At 31.2% G+C, this 23,955-nt stretch overlaps 3 protein-coding genes across 4 annotated transcripts in view; all 3 read left to right on the top strand.

The window, feature by feature from the left end:
* The window catches only part of LOC127835227 (uncharacterized), a 42,261-nt gene extending 39,642 nt beyond the window's left edge, over positions 1–2,619 (top strand). Inside the window, exons 15-16 of one of the 2 annotated variants that reach the window (XM_052361550.1) lie at positions 2,165–2,363; positions 2,485–2,619. In XM_052361550.1, the coding sequence (XP_052217510.1) occupies positions 2,165–2,363; positions 2,485–2,525 (240 nt within the window). In that variant the 3' untranslated portion in view covers positions 2,526–2,619. The remainder of the gene's footprint in view (positions 1–2,164; positions 2,364–2,484) is intronic. The other variant, XM_052361551.1, reaches the window with a different exon arrangement.
* LOC127835891 (E3 ubiquitin-protein ligase rnf213-alpha-like) lies at positions 2,618–12,316 on the top strand. The gene is made up of 8 exons (XM_052362312.1): positions 2,618–2,756; positions 4,459–5,018; positions 5,401–5,560; positions 10,572–10,792; positions 10,889–11,041; positions 11,419–11,589; positions 11,749–11,919; positions 12,068–12,316. Exons 1-8 carry the CDS (start codon positions 2,618–2,620, stop codon positions 12,314–12,316), a joined length of 1,824 nt encoding a protein of 607 aa, XP_052218272.1.
* A 583-nt stretch (positions 12,317–12,899) lies between these two features.
* LOC127835226 (E3 ubiquitin-protein ligase rnf213-alpha-like) overlaps positions 12,900–23,955 on the top strand; it is a 102,724-nt gene continuing 91,668 nt past the window's right edge. Inside the window, exons 1-5 of the mRNA XM_052361549.1 lie at positions 12,900–13,115; positions 13,241–13,379; positions 14,609–14,739; positions 15,816–15,890; positions 19,163–19,269. Coding sequence (XP_052217509.1) covers positions 12,902–13,115; positions 13,241–13,379; positions 14,609–14,739; positions 15,816–15,890; positions 19,163–19,269 — 666 coding nt within the window. The 5' untranslated portion in view covers positions 12,900–12,901. The remainder of the gene's footprint in view (positions 13,116–13,240; positions 13,380–14,608; positions 14,740–15,815; positions 15,891–19,162; positions 19,270–23,955) is intronic.

Genomic DNA, 23,955 nt, shown 5'->3' with positions numbered 1-23,955 from the left:
CATCCAAGCAATTTAATGTTGTTCAAAGGAGTGATGTTTTATGTTCACAAAAAGTGAAACATCAGTTGCACCAGCAGGAGAAAAAATCGTTTTCATACAAACAGTTAATGGCACAAAACACTTGAAATGACATACATGTAAGTAACAAACGCACAAACATCATCAAAACTGGGGTCACCATATTAGAACGGTCATGCAAAAACAGTTTTAACCTGCTTTAAGAAGCGGAGCTTCAAATCTCACACTCGGTCCAGGACTATTCATTAAATATACATACAAATAAACCGCATAACATCACAATTAAAATTAAATAGCACAGATTTTTTTTTAAATAAATATTTACTTTTCTTTTTTTTAAACAGTCCAGCGCACCAAAACTACATCGTTTTAAGGTACGATAAAATGAACGAGTAGTAACCCATCTACTCTATATTAAAAAGCTAATATTATATTATATAGAATTCACATATAGATCATCTTCGTGCAGTGCAGTTAGAAGCCGTAATAAGGTTGAAAAGGGGTAAATTACAAAGCTCGGTTGCTTATGCCCATATTTAGCCACACACAAAAATATATTTAAAAGTGTCAAATACGTTAAACTGTTCTAAATAAAGAATATTGTTCCAACCAGTTTAAATAAAAAAATATGATTTTACAAAGATAGAAATTCATAATTATAAAACCAGAAACATGATTCAAATGACCTACACGCGTGATGACGTATTTATGACGTTATAATATGACGCTCGGATTGAAATCCCGACGACGTCAAAATGTTCACTGTGATTCACAGACACATACTTTCTAATTTATGACAACTGTACTTAAAACACACAAGAACTAACACAATTTTGCAGAAAATATTAAAAATTAGTCGGTTGTTTTAAATACCCGACCTACCTGAATTTTCCAAGTAGGAATCAAATAAAACTAATTTTAATAGGACAATGTTGGTATTTTCTGGCATCCGTTGCATTCATAACACTAACAGTGTCGGACAGGATCAGATAATCTGCATACGCGATCAATCACAAATCGGTCCTCTGTTATTATATTCAAATTAAAGGAATCACGTTTTTAAAATATGCAGTGTAACTTCAAATGAAAGTCATTAAAAACAATAAACATGTATACATCATAATTATAGCACCAGTAATACACGTTTGACCGAAACGTACATAGCTTTGATGCATATTCACATGTTTGTATCATAAGAAGTTTCTTCCAAAACATAAATATTAATGATTTATTAATGCAATGTATGCATAACAAAAGTCGATTCTTCCCAGCAAACGTGGTGTACAATGAAAGGTTTCACATTTCGACATATTTTCGTAAACTTATGGTAATAACAATGGCACATTAAGAGAGTTCAAACAATTTTATTGATTTAAAGCGGCCTTTTCACGTTTTGGCAAATTGACAAAAGTGAAAAAAGTTGTTTCGGATTCGCAAATTTTCGTTTTAGTTATGATATTTGATAGGTCACAGTAAAACTGAACATTTACCATGCTCTTATAAATCAATAATATGCATATTTTGACGATTTAAAAACCTGAAAATTATAAAGCGTTGCAACGCGAAACGATTGAACAATTTGAAGAGTTCTGTTGTTGTCGTTTAAATTTGTGAAACTACGAGGATTGCTTATATAAAGTATAAATTACGCCCGTCATACATAGTTGGCAGGATGGTCGAGCGGTATAATTCGTTTTTACTCAAAGATTCAAGGGGTCTCCAGGGGTCACTGGTTCGAGTCCTGCTGAGGTTTACTTTTTTCTTTTTTTTAAATTGTATTCTTGATTTTTTACTGGAGCTTCTTAGATCCAATGTTTACATTTATCAATATAAAGCATTTTATTACAAACAAAATATGCCAAAATCTGTGAAAATGCCCCTTTAAGGTTGAATGTCAAGTTTCAAGTTTAAATGCTGAATCCAAATCGTGGAATTCATGCACTACATTCTGATATAAGAAAGCAAGTAGTCTGACGTCAATATGTAATTCATATAAATAAATGCTTGTTTTGCTGTGCTATAGCGTGTGATGGTGCACGGCACAATCAGAGTCAAGACGAATAACCAAATATAACCTCACAAGTTTTAGTAAAGACCATTTCTTTTTAACGCAAGCACCGAATATTAATACAAATACACATTTCAGGTTATTGAAAGCGGTAAGCTGAACCTTAATTCTTCAAACATGGCAGAATCAATGATTCCGAAATATACTGCACTTCTGTCAGAACTGTTTCAAAGACACTGGGGCTCATTTTCAAGTACAACTGACGTGGAGAGAGTTCTGGAACACGCGTTGAATTGGGTTCCAATGAAACCGTTCATTGAGTACCATATACACATTTGTATGTTGAACTAGAATATAGAAATGTCTTTAATATATGCATACGTATGGTGTCATATACATGAATTGCCTGTTTTAAAAGATATTTGACATGAAATAATAATACTATTGATTATGATAAGTTTCAGATGATCTCCTTACTGGCACAACACGAGAAAAATGACCGAAATATGCCATGTATTAAAGACATTAAGTAAATCAATAATAAACGGGGAAGTGACCGTTTATTTGCTTGAAGTTGTGAGCGCAAATGCGATGAAGTTTTGTGACATATTCGCCTGCTTCCATGAGAATATGCTTTTGCATTTTAAACTACGAAGGAAAGAGCTGCTAGCGTTTAAACAACAGGCTGGACTGATGAAGGAGTTCGTGAACATGTGCCCACAGGACGATGGTAACATACTAGCATTGTTTAATATATGTTCTTTCGATTTAGGTTTTGTTAAATATATTTTAAAAATACTATTCAATGAAAACGTGTCAAAATACTTTAGTCAATTCTTTGTGACTTTAGTAATGTGTTGAATATTGTGTTAATCCACTACATTATTAGATTTGGTCTTCAAAACATGAGACACGTTTTATTAAAGTTTAATATTTTATATAGAGAGCTATCGAGCATTAGATTGTCTTTTAGGCGCACGTACAAAATAGTATATGCATTACCAACTTGTGCGTATAAAGGATAATAACCGATATTATTGAAGTGACAATACATAATTGTGTATTCCACCCAGATGAAACTTCAATACACAAGTTACCAATACTGATTTCCGATTCGGATGATTTTGGAGTTGGATATCCCGCATTTTCACCTCTTTACTATTACGTAAGATTACTTGAACACATGCATTGTTTAAACACGATGTTTTTTATAAACGTGAGGATTATCTGTAACAAGTTTAAGCTTGATCTGTAGCAAGTTTAATCGTAATTGTAGGCTTACCTTAGATTTAACTGGCCAACCACGTGTAATTTTTGTAAAAAATGTGAAATGCTCTTATTTCTCTATAGGCTTACATTTAAAATTCTTTACATGCCACTGCGACTCAATCAACGCATGTTTTTCCTTTTCAAAAATGTATTAACTTTTACTTTTGAGATAAGACAGCAATACTTAAATTTGTTGTCTAATGGACATAATATATTATTCAATAGGTCGTTCACAAATCATCATGATTAGTGAATATCATTATGTAATTATCAAAAGATATACATTATCTACAATGGACATTTAAGAATTATAAATGTTTCAATAACAACACATGTTTTATATGTGTATAATAAGTGAGTATATACCTCATACTCAGAAATAAAATAAGGAAATTGTATTAAATGTATATAGAAAACAAACCAGAATCACCGTTTATTCAGTTTTCTCATTTGGCGTTGAAATAACAAAATGATTTAGCAGCATATATTTTTGTAAGATTAGAGGTAGTTTTTAGATCAAATACAAAATATATGACACAGGTTGTCATTTCGGGTTGTATTGTTATGCTAAATTGTTGTATTTGCTGCCGTAAAGATACCGTCTCTCGACATCGAAATAATATAATTAGTATAAAACATACACTGTTCCTTTGTATGTTATTCTATGAGTTTAATAAGCTTTTAAAATAATGCCCATTTAAAAAAACGTACTGAAAAATAATATAGGATCTAATCAGTGTTTACATGAGATTATTTTCGTCTCTTAATATGACCACCATGGATATCAATAACATCTTCGTGGATTTATGATTACTTAAGATTACATATTACTACGACAATGTGTCATATTGATCACATTAATTTGTCTTTAAATAATCAGGGCAAAAGCAAAATATATTTCAAGTGTGAAAGTAATTGATATAGCTTACACTCATATGCAGAGTTTTTATTAAACATCACGTGTGGTAACCGTGTCTAGACATTTTCCAAATTTAAATAAATACACGTAATTATGAACTTCCTATAAGCTGTCATTTTCCGACGCGCGCACTATCGTGAGGTATCCTTGTTTATGAATTTCCAATTGGAGAAATGATTTACTTTATTTATATTTTTATTATATAGTACACTTGCTGATTTAATGTTGTTGTTTTTTGTATTAGTGAAAGAAATCAAGGACATTTTGGATATGGACTTCATCAACGAACAACTTTGCAAGCTTTGCAAACAGGGGGTGCGTGAAAATAAAAAAGAAAATGGGGAATATATTCCAGAAGTGATAGCCTTTAGCAAATTTCAACCTGTTTTGAATATCTTAGGCCAATTTTCAGAATGCAAAAATAGTTACCTTTTCAAGAAGTATTGGGAACAACGTCGAATGTATTTAAATACAAGCGGACTTTCAATGGATAACATCATAACTAATGTATGGAATCCTGTAATTGAAACGTGGCTTTCGTTTCGGGAAAAATTGAGATTCGGGAAACACTTGTTTTGTAACTTTACAAACGAAATCGGATATATGTTTGAAAACGACGATGAAGGCCTTAGGCGTGAAATAATGCTATTCGGAATAGATAACACTACTGCCTGGAATATTGTTGAGTGCTATAAGCATCTGAAAAAGATTCAGTCCAGCATTTTTAATGCTTCGCTTTTATTAGAAATTAAAAACGAATTTTCTCTGCCAGGTGATTTTTCAACCATTGAAGAAATTTCTAAAGTATGTAAAACGTTTTATTTAGTCTTTGTATTGGAACTGCATTTCAATCCACTTTGTTGACTCTAATGATCGAAGAGCTTGTAACATGTTGATGCATTCATACGTTGCGAGATGATGTGTTTGTGTCATCTTTATATTAAGAAACCAGAAAACTGTAAATAGATTCAAATTAATGTTAATTAGGCAGGTGTCACCAATGTGGCTCAAATTGGCTTTGTTTACGGATAAAAACACATGTCACCTATGAAGTATTACGGTTTTATTAGTATGTTTACCAATTTGTTATTGCATAACTTGTACGAGCATAACAGAGACCTTCATTCTGATACTTCTTATTATTCCGCTTTTATGCTATTTGATTTATGTTAATTTGTCATTTCAGTTTGCAACATTGGATTTTGAACTTAAAAAACATTTCGATGAAAACATTGTGAAATCATGCACAGACCTGATAGAACTTACCACCAAGGAGACAGAGTGTTTAAATGTGTTTGTACATAGTAAACCGCTTATAAAATGGCTGCAAGAGTCAATGTCTACAGGTAAACACTAAGTTAATTAAATTAAAAACTTGTTGTAGAGTGGCATGTACCTTGACAAAAGTAGTAGTTCCTTCTTACTAAAAACGTTATAACCTGCCCGTTTATAATGGTAATATTGAAATTCATTTGCATTAGATGCTATGATACCACATTCGTATTTATTTTGAGACGCAAAAATCAGTTGCGGTTATGCTACATATGAATTTGTTTACGTCTTTAAAAAAGTACATTGCATGTTTTACGGTTCTTCATCGTTCTTTCTTGAATTTTTAAAGGCGAACATCTTTAAGACTATATATACCAATTCAACATGATGAAATTGTAGGTCAAGCTCACTTTTTCGTACAGTTGCATTTTGGTGACATTATAATGTGATTTCCGCTCTCGAACTAGAGATATATACGTGATAAGTAAGCAATGTCTAACACATGATTTGTGTTTAGAGTAATTGGGACGATCAGTTTTACTGAAAAAGAAAAACACACGAACTTGAAACTTGCTTTCCACTCTGAGACAGTAATGTGACCCGAAATTGACCCTACTTTCTAAACCGATTTAGTTCTAACTTCATTTTTAAAAAGCCACACAGTATTATTTTTCTGGCGTAGATCAATGCGTAGTAGAATTTTGAACTTCTTAATTCAATAGAAGGTACATTTATAGTTAACTGTTCGCAAAAATAAATTGAACTCCATCATCCAATATTTTATGGCAAAAGCACATCTCAATATTAATTACAACGTCGTTATGCTTTTAAAGATATTTTTTAGCTTAACCTTTTGATATAAAACATATTTCTATGCTGTACTTGGCATTGACAGTTTGAAGCCGGTGTCTTGAGGCTTTTTCATTTGTGTTTTAGATTGTCGTGTGCTTTTGCTATTAATTTTATTGCTGGAAAAATTGTCACTCAAATGGACTCAAGGACCTCGTAGTGCTGATCAGATATCCTGCTTATGCAACTAGAGTTTTCTTGTTTATAAGCTTATTTTCGGACAAGGTGCTCTTTGAGCTATTGGGATACAGTAATGTAAGTTGTCTGTCAGTGCGTCATAATGTTTTTTTCCGTCAGTTGTTTCATCAAACTACATCTCCATAAACGCTTTGAAGATTTTCACGAAAATTAAAAGGAATAGTCCTGAAGAGACATTATTTAACCGTATTATAATAGTTACGGTCTGCTTCATAATGATTATGTCATCAGAGGTAAAAAAGATTTTCAAAATAACAACTCAGAGGATTAAAATGGATTTCCCTCTAGGCAGTTTATACAGGTCATGCAACTCATGTACATTCTTTCGCTCAAACAGAACTTTAAATTGTTTTTCATTTTTTAACCACATTTTTTTTCGGAGCTTTGATATTTTAAATGTGATAATAGGCTTCCGGCACACACAATTCCAATTGGGTTTCAACTGGGCCGCTCTAAATGTCCTATAGTTCATATACATTTGTATTCAGCAATACTCATTAAATGACCATGCATCAACGATTAAACCTGACATTGTCCGATGTAAAGTGTTTTCAATAAAAAAATAACGAAATTAACTTACAATCTTCTTTTAAAAAATCACTTACTGATGAGATGTAAAATGTGTGTGTATTGAATTGGGTAACTGCAAGGTTTGTTAATATCATACACATATTGTTAAAACTGGCATTGTCTCGAGCGCCATCTGGTAAATAATAGCTTTTGTAGTTAACTAGCTAATACTCTCCTTCTCGAAAATCAAAATGCAAAATACGTATTGGTTTAGTATGCTAACATTAAGTCCTGTACAAAGTTTGTTTAAATCATAATCTCTGCGACCCTTTATGAGCACATGGTTAAACAAATCTTCATGAGAATATTAACTTTGGCAGTTATCATTTTCGCTGATAATTATTCTTCTTGTTAGAAAACAGAAAAGACATTCAAGAAACAATCTGGTTTCGAGGATTTCAATATACATGTAGTCGGAAATCAACGGCAACCTCTTTTAAGGAATTTCTGATCTGAAGTTTGTTTGTGAATACATCTTTAGAAAAACTATACTTTTCTAATAATTATGGTCGATTTTATAAATCAGTCTTTTATAAATATGGTTTCATCGAAATTTAAGATTTTAAGCTAAATTTTAATTGAGAATAAGCCGAATGTTCTTATCGACAGTAAAATTTGATCTGTTCAACAAAACACACTTAAATACACGTTATTTGAAAGCGAAAACGCTTCAAAAACCAAAGAATTACTTCTCTACGCAAGTTGGTTACAGCAAAGATGGTCGTTTTAAGGTCATAATTAAAGAGAAATAATAAAACCGTATAAAGGCGTCATTCACTAGTTTCCATTTTAACATGTATAACATTGAATAAAAACAAGTCTACCAGAGTCTAGATGTACCAAACAAGCTTGACATTATTTTAAATCGCGCGAGGTTTTCGGAGTGAGCTCTGTGACCCGTCTTATAAGTCCTTGTCCTCGTCACATCTTCCGTTGTCGACAAACAGCAGGTCAATTGTGGCTACGTATGAGTAATATGTTAGCCTCTTAAAAAGATATATAAATAGCTCCGTTCTGTGTCATAAGCAGGTAACTGGAGTTAAAATTGGGAACATTTAAAACGACCGCCTCATAACAATCCGAGGCACTTAAATATTAACAATTAGTTCAGATAATTGTAATGTTAATGTAAGAACGGGTCACAAAAGTGGATGCACGAAGCCATGTACACATGTACATGTTCTATTTGTAATTAGAATCTTAATATTAAACTTTACGGCAATCAAATATGCACAATCACTGTTCAGAAAAAATAAAGTATCTATTGCGTATACCACTTAAATATCTTAATGAAACTTACATACCATAATTAAACTTTTTAAAATTTAATAGAATTTAAAATAAAACAAATTAGCATAGAAAACAAACACCATATGACCTTCATTTTGCATCAAATGCGTTATAAAATTTAATAAATTTATTGCATCATTCATCATAATGTATCACATTTTTTTAATCATCTGGCGTTGAAAACGAAAACTAATTATTAAGAAAACATAACGTCACAAGTCATACGATCGCATTTTGATGTATATTCGAATGAGGTAAAAAAACATTCACTAAATAAATACGTCCTTGTATTATATTTACATGTTAAGGAAATATATTATAGACCAGTATTGCAAACTTGTACGTGGAATATTCCATTAATATAAAATCTTTCAAGACACAGTATTTACAAATTATGTTACTGTGTCTTGTACAGAACCAGTAAATGTTAACGTTAATCATAGAAACATTTCATTTAAAATATCAGAGTATAAGTTTGCGCTCAAAGGAATCTTTTATTCGCGAGCCGTTAATCTATTCTATATAAACAGTTAAACAAACACCTGCGCAACCAATTATACTCATACCATTATGCAAACGTGAATTAATATACAAAAAGTGATATTGAAGCTAAACAAGTACTCAATAATAATAACAAACTTATTAAAGAATGTGGCCCATTATTAATGGCAAGGAAATATCCCAACAAGTGCTGTACACAACAAATGTACTAGACAAGACACTCGAATACACAACATACACTTACCAGGACACCAAATGGAGAGAAAATATATACCAGTAATTCATATGGTTCAACACTGTAATCCGAACTATATTTTTTCATACTTCATACTCTCGGAATGTATCAGGTAAACAGAAGTAAGTATTGTAAATCATATGCACATAACACACAATATCAACTGAAATAACCTTAATAATGAACCTACCATGAAGGTGTCAGCGTTTGTTTTATACTTTCGTTTTACGGGAGGTTTTTAGGTTCGGAGGACAACTGTTTACGTTATCTTTCTAAAATATCTTTTCCTGATTAACGTGTTCATAGTCCTTCAACAAAAAAGACATATGAAATTTATGGCATGTTAAATATCCGTTTAAAGCATTTTCTTATGCATAAAAAGCCTTAGAAATGTGAAATTTTCTTTTGTTGTTTTATTGGTTCAAATTAAAAATTCTCTACCTTCCACTGCGACGCAATCAGTGCATAAGTTTCTTTTTAAAGACAAAAAAACAAAAAAAATTACTTTTGAGATCAAGACAGCAATACTTAAATATTGTGTTGTCTAATATACAGAATAAATTATTCAATAGGTCGTCCAAAAATAATCGAGAGTAGCGAACATTATAATGTGATTATCAAAAGATATACAAGATCGCATTTTAGTACTTCATTTTTTTCAATAACAAAACAATAAGTTTTAAAACTGTAAAAATATATTTTTGAATTCAAGTGTACCGTATTTACATGTATAAAATACGTGTGTACATACTAGCATCATAATTTTGACGACATATTATAATATTTCAGTATATGTATATGGAAACACAATCAAAACACAGTTCAATTTTTCTCATTTTGCGTTTATATTTATAAGACATGAAGTAACAACTGGTAAATAAGTGAAATTACAGTGGTAAAATAAAAGGAACCTTTTACGTCTTATGTTTAAGAGTAATTTGTTTATGCTACGTGAATGACATCAATACATTAAACCAAAAAAACAAGATTATATTTACATAATCGTTTTGTCACAAGTATTGTGTTTTATCTTGGCATCATATGTATCATTGCTGCACATTAAGTAGGTTAATTTATGTTTACTTCACAGACATAGGTAATGTTTTTGGTTTGATAGCTTCCTACTCGTGCACCAATTATATGCGGATTTATGCAATATTTAACAAGCTTTACGTTATTTTTGATACGATGGAAGGATAAGGTAGTCAATTCGTTATACGCGCCCAGTATTGCAAACGCCCGAGCTGGTGTGAATTGGGGGTACGATATTTGCTTTAACTAGTCATAAATTTGATCAATGCGACGAGCAAAATCAACGTATACAGAATTGAGTCACAATAACTCTGTGAAATGTTAGGGAAATTCGAACAATGCGAGTCTGTTTAAAAGATTTCATATACATGTTGTTTTCTATCTATTCACATTGCTTTCGCTTATTGCAGCTGGACAAAAGGAACTCAAAGTCTTCACTGACTTGGCAATGATGTCGGCCGGTGACGAGCCGATTAACATTTGGAAAGTGCAGTGTCTACATTCAGCCGTCATGGGTTATTCACCGCTTATATTCGAGTTGCAGAATTGTAACGGATACATGCAATTGCTCAACAGATGTAAATCAGTGTTTAAAGAATTAAAGATCAACCCAGTATTACCAAAACAAATGGTAAGATCCATTTATTTAACTGATATAATCCTAGAGTGGACTAAGCCTACTATGGATAATATTACCATATTTATCATATTTTGTTGACATGTTTAGATTGATACCAACGCCCAACTGGAATGGCTCAAAGAAATAAAAAAGGCGCATGGATCTGTTGAAGTCACGTCTTTGATGCTGGCACAGGCAATAAACTCTGATGGGATGTATATGATTGGCATTGCCGACGGAGGCTACCAAGGCAAAGATATAGTAAGCCCTGAGATAAAGTTTTGACACAACTTACAAGAAACGCGTATTTAAAATGTAAAAAATAAACTGATGCAAGGATGTTTAATACCGAGTATACTTTAAAAAGGGCTTGATTATATGCGTATGAAATATGCGATACACGAACTTCTAAAATAATCTTAGATATAAAGTGTATTCTTTGATTAATTTTAGCACTAGGTGATCTTTTTTGACCAGCTTTGTCCTTTGTCGAGTGTAATGCAATCACAATTTCTTGTAGTGAAATCTTGTTTAACCCCGAAATCTTATATTTTATTTATGATGTGCTTATGACGTTTGTCAAAGTTTGTGATTAAAATAATATTTAATATGAGCTGATCACTGTTACATTGTTTCAGATGGGAAACGATGCACTGAGTCTAATCGTACCGGAAAAGGATGGTGAACAGCAGCTCAGAAGCTATACTCTTTCTGAAGTACAAGATCTCCACAGCAGACTCATGCTTGTATCTGGAAAAAATACTGCAGCTACAGTCGACAAAGAGGTTGACGTTGAAATGTTTACTTTGGTGAGAATAACTAATGTTACACCATGGAATCTATAAAGAAACATTAACCTGGGTTCTATATTCATTTTTTTATTTGCATCTCAAAAAGCACTGACACTACGTAATATAGATGCGTCTGTTTTCATTAAACAAATTGAAATGTAAATATTTTATTTCCAGATTTTCGACAGCGTTTCGCGAGTAGGAAACGTTTACCAAAAATTGTGTGAATCTGGCTGTGTTCTGTTCTACAACTTTAAAGCAGAATTTATGTGCAACACTACATGGTCTTCGCGTCCAGTATGTGTTAAAATTGAATTCAGTGACAGAAATGACACCCTTATATTGAAAGTAAGTATTGCATTCTTAATTGTACAATATGTTCGATGATCGGATAACTTCCATTTTATAAATGGTGTAGCCTTATGTTCAATGTATGCATACTATTAAACTGAACTTGAAAGCATTGATTCATTATTTGTGTTTTTTTTCTGAAAAGGGTCGACAGTCTGAAAAAGAAAGTCTAAAAGAGATCATTCCTGAAATAGTCAAATACATGGAAAATTGTTTACAAGAATGGTTACAGTACATCAAGTCGAAGCGAGCAGAATATATTTATCTAAACTACTTTACTATTGAACAACTAATTATTCTACAAAGGGAACTTGTTAAAATAGAAGGAACAATGTCGAATTACGTGTACCTACTTCTGTCGGCTGTAAGGAAAGCATGTGCACCAGGCAAGTGAAGATACTATGTATATTATACATGCATTAACGTAAGTTATAACTATTCAACTTGTACCAAAAACATATGAGCACCATTAGGACAGAAACGATTTTATATAACAACGTTTTTTATCACCAGCAAACTGTGCGACACAAAAAAAAACATTAGTCAAGGCACTTAAATAAATAATAAAAGAACACACACACAAAACTGGGATATGATCCAAAGGATCTCCAAAACAGATGAATTTTCGAGTGTATATACCAATTAACTTTACATAATCCAATTAAATGACAAGACAAGATAATTTGTTTCGATTTAAATATTACTTAAGTTTTTTGAGTCACTGTGAGATCAAAATTTAAACAAATAAAAGCTACAAGTCGTCTTCAATAATAAAGCTTAAGTTTAATATTCAGATATTTTCTATATTGTAAATTTAACAATTTGTATAGCTTGGTTGTGCATATACATATTTAAGTATATGAATCATATCATCTCCTTTATTGTTTTAAGCAATGCATATCGTAAATAAAATTAACAAATAAATAAACACATTTTACTTAGGTTATTTTTTATTATTCAAGATGCCTTGAAATCAGCAATGGCAACGGCAAGAATTGAAGCAGATAGAAAATCAAAAATGCATTCAAGCAGTTCAACATCGTCAAATTATCCAATTGAAGAAGAATTAAGCAAAATTGAAATTGAGTTCGTGCATAAACTTGCTTCGAGCGCTAGAATCTCTGAAGTCTTGGCAAGAAAGTCTCTTCAACACGTTGATAGGAAGGACATTGAATCACTTAACACGAAAACAGGTAATTTACGATAAATCACAGAATCAACATTTTTGTAATAAAATATCTGTGAAAATTAATAGTATGTTAGTATTTTAAACGACGTATTCATCGAAACAACACTTACGTGTATACATTGTTAACAGCTATGTTGTGGTGCATGAAAGAACGAGGAAAACAACCAGATGTTATTGGAAAAGAAGACACATCGAAGGGAAAAACCAAAACATGGGGCTTTTTAGCTAATTATCGTACGGTTACTAAAGAACATGGCAGTGAGACGAGGTATGTGTTCGTGTTACGTTTCTTTTATTCAAGTATGTATTAACTGTATCGATGACGATTTTGGTAAATAACAATTATGCTTTGAAATTCTATCAGCAGATAGTGCATGCTTGAATAAACATACTCCTGAATAGGCTTGATTCTGGGAAAAAACCAAACCATAAGTTGGTATCAATTATGCAGACACATTGAAAGTCGTTGCAAAATCACGTTACCGATAAAGATGTTATAATTTGAATTTAACTAAATATTAATAAATTATGAATAGTGGCTAAGAAGGATCAGAGTTGTTTTTTTATTTAAACAAAAAGAGCCTTTCATATGCATGTTAAGTGGTTTATAGGTCGCCACCATCGGACAAGAAGAATTGCATGTATTTGACGTGTCTTTTTAACGTCTAGCTTAATGTATATTTAAGGTACTGGGATATAATTCCCTGTCACACGTAGACATAAAATGTAAAAACTGTTCAATTTAGAGTTTATAATATTTAGTAATACAATAAGGGTTTCCGGAGGTTGTAGGGATTTGATTTGTTTTTGTTCATTTTATGCCCCCGGTAGGGTGGCATATAGCAGTTGAATTGTCCGTCAGTCCGTCCGTCTGTCTTTCTGTCTGTCTGTCTGTCCGTCCGTCCGAAAACTTAAACATTGGCCATAACTTTAACAATATTGAAGATAGCAACTTGATATTTGGCATGCATGTGTATCTCATAGAGCTGCACATTTTGAGTGTTAGAAGGTCAAGGACAAGGTCATCCTTCAGGGTCAAAAGTCAAAAAATACAATCCAAGGGAAGTAATAAGCTTTAAAAGGGAGATAATTTCTAAACCTGCCAAATGATATATTGAAATTTTAATTCAAAGCGGCGCAATAGGGGGCATTGTGTTTCTGACAAACACATCTCTTGTTTCTAAATAAATCTCACTGGAATCATTTTCAGCAAATGTTTTTTATCATTTCTGTACTTAAATTTACATAAATAATATACAGAGTAATGGCAATGTTTGCGATAAATATACATTATGGATTGATAATATTATTTTTGTTTATTATACACATTTCGACTATTCGCAAAGCGTTGGTTTTACATGGCATTAATAGAAGATACGACCCGACACACAGGCTGGTCGAGCGTCTTAAAAGGATATCAATGCCAGATACCGTATGATCATCCGATGTTTTATTTCACATTCTATAAATAAGCGTTTCAACTGTGATATTTTTTAGCAATGTTGGTTCAGCGCCTCTGATAAGTGATTTGCGGCAATGCTGGGAGAGTTTCCTTGAAGCCGTATCTACACCCAACAGTGATTACCTAAGTCTTGAACACTTGGGCATCGTACTTCAATACCTTGCTCGTAAGAATATTAACCACATTTGCTGATGCTCTCCATTTTAATTATCAAGCGCTATGAAGCATAAGCCTCTTTCGCACTATATGTACAAGTGTTAAATATATATATACGACGAGCTGTATCTTTTCCGAGCATTATCCTTTTATAATACATTGTATTGCCTGATATTAGTCCTCTTTTTCGTTGAGTAAAACTTACAATTTAAGTTTATCTCGTAAATCATCAGGTACAATCGACATGCATGTTGTCGATTAAGATTGTAAATGAATTCCGTAAGCATCAAACGCAAGTTTTATAAATGAATTGTAAATATTTGGACTTCTTTACTTATGGCTATTTGTTATGAAAATCAACAATATCTGAATGCCGAATAAATATGATTGCCACATGCAATGAAAATAAACGACTGAACTAATGGGTGTTATTCGCGTAAATTCTTTTAAATTAATATATTAGGTCGACGGGTATTAAAATGTATAGCAGTCAGGGAAGGATAATTTTCGTTATACTTTTAACGCCCACATTTTGACAAAAACATTTTAGTTATCGGATATAACTTTATATCTATGTTTAGAAAGCAATCAACATATTTATATACTTCACCATGACTCTATTCAAAAGAGACACTTGATATTTATTCAGACAACCCTTACAACATAATAACTTATTCACAAACTTTACTTCCAACCTGAATATTTACAATTTGCTTGTTCCTTGTATATGGATATTGTTTCTCATTAAAAAGAAATATAAAACATATGCGTTTAGCTATATGGTATCAAAGACACAATTATAATGAGAGACACGGTGAAAAATATCTTCAAATTATTGAACTTGAATTTTATATGCATTCTTTTGTTTTGAACTCAATATACATTGTAAATTAATGTGTGTTTTTTTTCATAAGCGCCTGCAAGAATCTGAATTTGCATGAGTCCATATGAACAGACTGTCCTTTGAGTGTTATGCTCTCAAATTATCGAAATCTCTTCGGATCATTTCTTGTTTCCTATATGTTACAAGTAATCTTCGAGTTCTTATTGTTAACACTTTGTACGTTTGGGGTTTTATAATTACAGATGAAGAAGATTTAAACCGAAAACTGCCCGGACATTTCACTGAGGGTCACCCACATCTTATTATGTGCAAAAAAGGTATCGCGCTCTGAATCACAAAAAAAACGTAGTTAATCGTTTTTTCATTGGCTTCGAGTTAAGTAACTATACTTCACACAATTTGGGAATAAAAAATTACCATAAACGTTTTGATCCTCAATAGTATCCCTGTTATGGGAATATGAATTCAATATGATATCTGAAGAGAATGTACCAGCTAAAAAAGTTGGACGCATTGACAGTCTCACAGTTCAAGTATGTAGGCAATAGTGAGTTTCGACCGTATTCTATTACATACGGTAACTACAGACCCATGAGACTTTACGCTTGCTTTAAAGGTGCATTTTCACAGATTTTTGCATGTATCGATATTTGTCATTAAATGGTTTATATTGATAAATGTTAACATTGTATCCAAAAAGCTACATTAAAAAATTAAGAACACAATTAATAAAAAAAGTAACCCTCAACTGGGCTCGAACCACTGACACCCCTGGAGTAAACGTCTATCGTTTAGACCACTCGGCAATCCGTGCTCATAAAATGAGTGTTTTACTTAATACTTTATATAAGCAATCCTCCTAGTATCACAAAATATAACGACAACAACAGAACTCTCCAAATATTAATCGTTTCGCGTTGCAACGCGTTATAATTTTCAGGTTTTTAAATCGGCAAAAGATGCATATTATGGATATTTTAGAGCATGGTATCATAACTACAACGAACATTTTCGAATCTGAAACATTTTTTTTAAGTTTGTCAAATTAAAATGAAAAGGTCCCTTTAAAAAACGTACTGTTGCACCGACTAAAAAGTTGTGAGAGCAAGGCTACTTATACTATGATTTTTCTAATAAATTTGCCAAATTCTATGCTCAATTGTGAAGTTTATATTACAAAAATGTACTTAAAATGGGATATCACATATCGCATCAACATTTTTAGAATGATGTCATAAAACGTGTACGAACATGTAAATATTTCAGAGTAAATAACAAAATATTTGAAAAAGTGTTACATTCTCTTATATTAAGTTTATATTGCGCTCATATACAAAAATGCATTCTTATGGTTGTATGGCGAATATATTTCATTATTTCACGTTTGTTATTAAATGGTGGATAAGTAAATTACTGTTTTTAAATTAACATCATTTTAGTGAATTTTGCGAAACTACTCCTTGAACAAGTAGATTGTACGTTCTGAGTGTCGAAGTATGTAGATCATCTGGTGTATGTGTTTAAGGCAATTAAGCATGGTCATAAACAATACACTTGTGTGCTTCCATTACTATAAGTTGTATTCATCAACATATAATTAAACAACTTTTATGGTCAATGCTATACATCCTGTTTATTCCATAAATCTAGGAATTAGCAATATATGTAAAAATAACAATGTTTCTTCAATAAGTTAAGCATTTATAGTAAAATCTTTTACAGTGCTTTTTACATGTTCGTTAAAGCCACACACCTTAAAATAAAATGCATTTTTATCAATACATATAGATGAAATTTAAAAGTGTGCACAATTGTCATTAAATCTATAGCTTAGTTAGCAAGTAATTCATTTATTATGTTTCGCTTTTAAAATCGAAAGTATGATTTCTATATGTATATGTCCATTTCGACACACGCGATTATTTTAAAGTTTTAAAGCTCAAACAGACGAATTTCTACCTTGTAACCACCAGATATATTATAATTGGCATATATAAAATTAAATCTATAGCCTAATTAGCAGGTAATTTATTATTTTTCAAACGGTACCGCTTTTAAAACCGAAAGAAGGTTTTTTAGACGTATACGTCCATTTTGACAAACGCGATTAGTTTCAAGTTTTAAGGCGCAAAAAGACGGATTTCTACATTGTAACCACCGGATATATTCTAATTGGCATATATAAAATATGTTTATTATTTATACTTAAATTTACTATGCCACATAAGTTATTTCAAGGTATGTGGCTTTAAGGTTTGTTTGTTTTACATTGAATACATGATGCTGAATTTCTTCAATATGAATTGCATTTGATTTTCGGTTATTTTAAGTGAATTATGTTTAAACGATTGACGTCATCGGATTTCAAAAGAGGTGTCTTTTAACGTCATAACTGAGTAAGTTTTATTTTACTGATGCACACAGGTCATCTGGTTTGAATGCTTTAATGATTAATAATCTCTGAACTGGTTAAGCTAGTATATATTTAATTTAACTGGCTGGACAGAATTTATTAATTTGACACGATTTAAAGTATTTTAAACTTAAACTTGTACATTGTTAAGATAGACGTACACAACAAAGCTTTGTAATTTAGCCTTTTAAAACCATTTGCGGCATTTTTGAATGTTAAAACTATATAATGCTATCTCTCTTAAGCTTTGTTTATAAAAACGAGACATAGTTGATACTCGTTTTTGTTTAATTGTATCGTGCTTTAGAAAGTGTCTGGTTCTTTGGTCTAAATTGAGTCATTAAATAGTTAGTAAATAGAAATGTTTTATCTGGTATTGCTTTTTATGTTGAACTGTGATGTTATGAAGTCAATTTTATGCACACTTTAATGTTTACTAAATAATTCGGAGCAAAGTATGAGGGTTTGAGCTCCTTAAACCAGGTTGAAACCCCAAGTGCTATTACATATTGACCGTTCCAAAGTGGTGACTACGGCTTTGTTCACGTTTATGCGTTTGTTATTTAGCTGTATTTTTTGTCTAGTTTACTTGTTTTGTTCCTTGTTCTTTTACTTCCCATAAATAAGGGATCGCATTGTATAATTAGTTTTTTTTCTCCTGTTGTGCAACTGAAGTTCCACTTTATGTGTATTTTCAATACCTTTAAATGAAACACAATTGCTAAATTATATTTTCATCTGAAATGCAAAATGGTATTCTGTCTATCTGTTATAATTGATTTTTCTGACAAAGTCATATAATAATGATATTGACGCCAATGAATAGAAATATATCAATTAAAGTGGTGTTGTACTGCTAACATATTAGCAATACACGTGTTTGTTGGTTCAACTCACAAAATAAATATTTATGATACAACTAAATCACAAATTATGTAAGATCTTACAAATGGTATAACTGTTTCCAAACATAAGAGCGTGATTGTTGTCACGTTTGAAGATACAGAAATATCTGGATTCAAATGCTCTTTTATCGATTGCTTTTTTTAATATTTAATACAAAACATATCTATATTGATTCAATACATTGTTTTATAAAAGCCCATATTCATAAATTGTGTTTGTTGTGCTGGGTGTTTTTATTATATTATTAAAACCTTTATCTATATTTTGCAGATGAATTCCTGCTCGTGACAATATCAATTTACATGAAAGATGAAACCAAACCATTACCGTGCTCTGATGAGGTGTTGCTGTGTACTGAAAGCACATCTTCCGACGAGGTAGGCTATATATCAGTTAAAACAGCGTATGCTCAAACATATCAGGTAATGCTGCCGATGAGTACATTTTGAAATAGGAAACAGACATACATCATATGTGTGTCCCGGTCACTGCGGTAGAAATATGGTCAAACATGTTTGCAATTAAGCAAAATGATATCATAATCAAATGGAAAAAGCACAGAGATGCATTTTTTTGCATGAAACATGCTATAATGTTCCTTTACTGAGTTTGTTTTAAAATCTTCTATGAATCAGGAAACTCCCTCTGAGGTGGGTAGTACTTTGTGTTTTATATCTATGAGATGTAAACTTCTCCACTAAAACCCGCAAAGCCTACACATTTTGTATTGGTATGTAGCATCGCATGGCGTTTTTCTACCAAGTTTTTTGTTTCACAAAAACCATGTGACTAGTATTTTCCCCTTTTTTCTGGATACTTGTTTCCCTTTAATAAAGGTAGAGACAACTTTACATAAGTTTGGTGTTTTTATGATGCATTATATTATTTGTCTATACCATGTTTGTTCAAGTCATGACACTTAGGGTCGGATATGGCCCTGCCATAGGGATATTTGTTTTTTCTTATATGTATACAGTGACAATTTCAAAAAGTCTTTTCTCCCAATCTATCAAGGTAGATGGAGGCCTAGATATTTGCGTTAAAGCATCATGTAGCGGTCTTTTTTTAGTTTTTTTCCGTTCAATACATTTTGTTTACCTCGTGAATAGGTTACAATCAATATATGCATATTACAATATTATAACACATCATATACATGTTACCAACAATAGCTTTTACATGGCAATATAGAACAATATTTGTTTAAGAAATATTTGACAATACATGACTTCTTATCTCTATTTTCACAACTACTGAAAAAGTGGTGGCAATATCAACTGCATTTGTTAAAGGAACATTTGACAAAACATGACTTCTTTTCACAACTACTGAACAGGTCTTGTCAAAATTTCCCATGCTTTACTTTGTCTCAAATCATTTAAGATTTATTTAGTACAAGGTAATGTAAGGACAGGTATGATTTCGCTGCTTTAAGTGTGGGTTTAGTTGTGTTCATTTTACTATTATAAATATACATTTTTATCAGAATAAATATCAGGTTTAAGGGTCTATTTATAATTGCATGTCTTAGTATAAAAGAGGGCATATTTAGACAGCTTGAACAATGATTACAGTCAGAAAACAGTTCTGCTATTTATTTATTTTCAAGCTTACATTCCTAAAATAAAAGTTGAGTAGTTTCATATTCAGTTTGACATGCAACTGCTGCAATGGTGGTTTTTAAGAAGCCATTATAAAAGACAACTTCTATTTAAGACTTGTATATGCATTAGAAGTATACTTACGGTTGGTTACTTAGACAGTTTTGGGTATTTTGCATAAACTGTCAGGTAATTAGAACACAGTTATAGGTTGTATAATTCAGTCATAAAAACAAGTATGGTTATATTACATAAACTATCAGATAAATATAACACAGATATATAAGTAGGATACGTCAGTCATAAAATATCTGATAACCAGAGCTAATATATAGGCTAAAAGTCAAAGAATCTGATAAACCGTATTATACAGAGTGTGTATAAGATCAATAACTCAATCGTACAAATAATAGCTGTTATTCTAGTTTAATTAGTGCAATACAATTAAATGATATATATACTTATTAAGGTGATTCAATGCATGTACGTTAAAAATGTGTACAGGAAAAGTGTATGCAGGAGCATGACATGTACATAATATTTTCGTTTTGCTTAAATTTGATCATAAGAGCATATGTGTTTTCCTAAATTTGGAAATTAAACGTAATACTTTAAAAACAAGAGTATAAACAATACGTTGACAAACATGTACATTTTGTAGCAATAGTATACTTATGTAAACAGTTGTATCTGGTTTGATTTTGTAAAATCAATATACTAATATATACTGACAGGCATATTTTGGTAGCAAAAGTACAATTATATAAACACTTGTATTTTGTTTGATTTTGTAGTATTAATATAATTATATGCACAGGCAGCAGAAATATTTAATTTGACAAGCATATTACTTTTTCCGAATAATGGTGTAAATCTTAGTTCAGCACTGCTAATACCTTCAAAAATATAATGTATTGTACATTCACATATTAGAAGGTAAAATCTTGCAATGAAGGTATCTTAGTGCCAAAATTATTTATAAATTTGTAACACTGAATTACCAGGTATTGGTGTGAAATCGACAATAAACAGATGTGTTTATATGTTAAAGAATGTATAAAGACCCATTTTTGCTTTAAAAGATTCTTATAATAATAATAATAATAAAATCTTTATTTAAAAAAGATAGACTTGTTAAGAAATACATCAGATGAAATTACATAATATGCAATTTATATAATTCATTTCTTATTTTCAACAAGGTCTTCTAACAAGATACAATTTACAACAAATACATCATAATTCATCTTGAGCAATAAGAACAAAACATAAAAAATCATATATGCATGCACATATCATGATATATATTATAATTAAAAACAAATGACAGGCATAAACTACAATAACCATTTATGCAAGAACAGTATTTAAACATTAAACTAATGTTATTTACTAAAACAACATGAAGCATGTTCAGTTGATTTCATAAAGTGTGGAAGAAAGATAAGCTTTTTTTTTCTTAAATGAAATTAAATTGTTTGTTTGACGTATAGATTGGGGTAACGAATTCCAAATTGTTTTGCTAGAAACTTCAAACGATTGTTTGAAATAGTTTGTTTTGGGTATTCGCACTAGCTTTAAATCCCCCTTTTCGCAAGATCGCAAGTTATAGTGATTATTTTGTAAAGGTGTCAAAAGGTCACGTATGTATGTTGGGGTTTGATTGTGAAATGCTTTAAATACAATAACTGACGTGAAATAGTGATTACGCTGTTCGAAAGTCAACCATTTCAGATCTTTAAATAGTGTTTTTGAATTAGTGTTGTACTTTTTATTTAAAATATGTGCACCACAACGCTTTTGTATTTTGACTATTCTATTAATTTCCGTTTTGGCCGCTGAACTCCAGGTAACGCATGCGTAGTCGGATAAAGGTGAGATATAACTATTATAGAAGAGCTTACGCATTTCAAGGGTTAAATATGGTTTTATTTTTTGCAAAAGAAACATTCGTGATGACATTTTTGATCAAACGCTGTTAATGTGTAGTTTCCAAGATAGAGTATTGTCAATATAAAGGCCAAGAAGTTTTTGACAATTTACTGTTTTGATCACCGTATCTGAAATTTTAAGTTTTAGATCTGTTATGTTTTGAGCTTTTCGTTTTGACCCTAATACCATACAAGTAGTTTTTAGTGGATTAATAATCATGTTATTAGTTTGGCACCAATTATTTACAATTGAAAGATTTGTTTGTAGCTTATTTTGAAGTGTTTGAATATTTGTTCCCACAGTGTAATGTTGTATCATCAGCATACATTGCAGAATCACATGTAAGATCTAGCGAAAGATCATTAACGTAAATAAGAAATAGAATCTTAATGCTGAATAACATAGTTTTGTAAATGTGATTATTCATATATGTTGCTAAGTAAAGAAATTTTGCTGAATTTGTGTTACATACATAAGTTGATGTATCAATGTAAAATCATACCGCTACCATTCATAAAAACAAGTACGTGTTGGATTATATGCACTGAAAATTATAACTAAATATTTTACACATTCATTAGTTTGTGTATCAATATATATTATTACCACTACCCTGCATATAAACTAAGTACATGTTAGATGACATGCGCACAAAGAAGTACAACTAACTATTAAAAAAGTATTTGACGCACACACACACACAAAAAGTTAAATGATGAAAAACAAGTCTAATGTCGGAGCGGTTTCAATGTTTATATGCGTTTTATAAGGCATCAGTACACTTAGTTACTGATACAATGCCAACATATCAATTAATTGAAGCTCTTATTTAATTACCTAAGTAAATCACCGGCAAACACCTAGAACATTTGTAAGAAGGGTCATTTTTTATCTAAGAAAAAAAAATAATGACGTATTTAATTATGAAAGTAATTTTATAAAAGTATCAATTCTAGCTGCTTAAATGGAAACATAAATTAATAATTCGTGTGCATATTTATGAACACCAGCATACACAAGTATTTACAAAAACAGAATGTTAGCTTATAGATAAAAGTAATAATAATTGTATGGAAAAAAAGAGTAAAAGCACTAAAGTTGTATTACATGCTTTGTAGAAAAAAATAGTAAAATTTTGTTGAAGCATATCTTTTACACATATTGTATGATACATTTTACCGTTAATGAAGAAAAGGTATAGCTTTTTATAGCGTTGACATTGTTAACATTGTTAATTGGGGAAGGAAAAAAATTGTGTCATATTTCTGTTGAGCTAACTTAAACATGTCAAAATCAACATAACGAACATGAAAAAGTTTGGGCACATCATAGTTTAAAACAAACCTTTGTATGGAGAAGCCATTTCACATAAAACGCTATAATTAATTTTACATACTACATGCAGTCGTGTTTACGTTCTGAATCATGCTACTTTTGATCAAAGGGACTTAACCGTTTTATAAGAAACAACTCAAATCAATGCTAGAAGCCGGAAAATTTACGTTAATTGATATGAAGAGGATATATTAG

This window comes from Dreissena polymorpha, chromosome 6 (genome assembly GCF_020536995.1).
Source record: "Dreissena polymorpha isolate Duluth1 chromosome 6, UMN_Dpol_1.0, whole genome shotgun sequence".
Taxonomy (NCBI): Eukaryota; Metazoa; Mollusca; class Bivalvia; order Myida; family Dreissenidae; genus Dreissena; species Dreissena polymorpha.
This window is presented reverse-complemented; position numbering and strand designations above follow the sequence as displayed.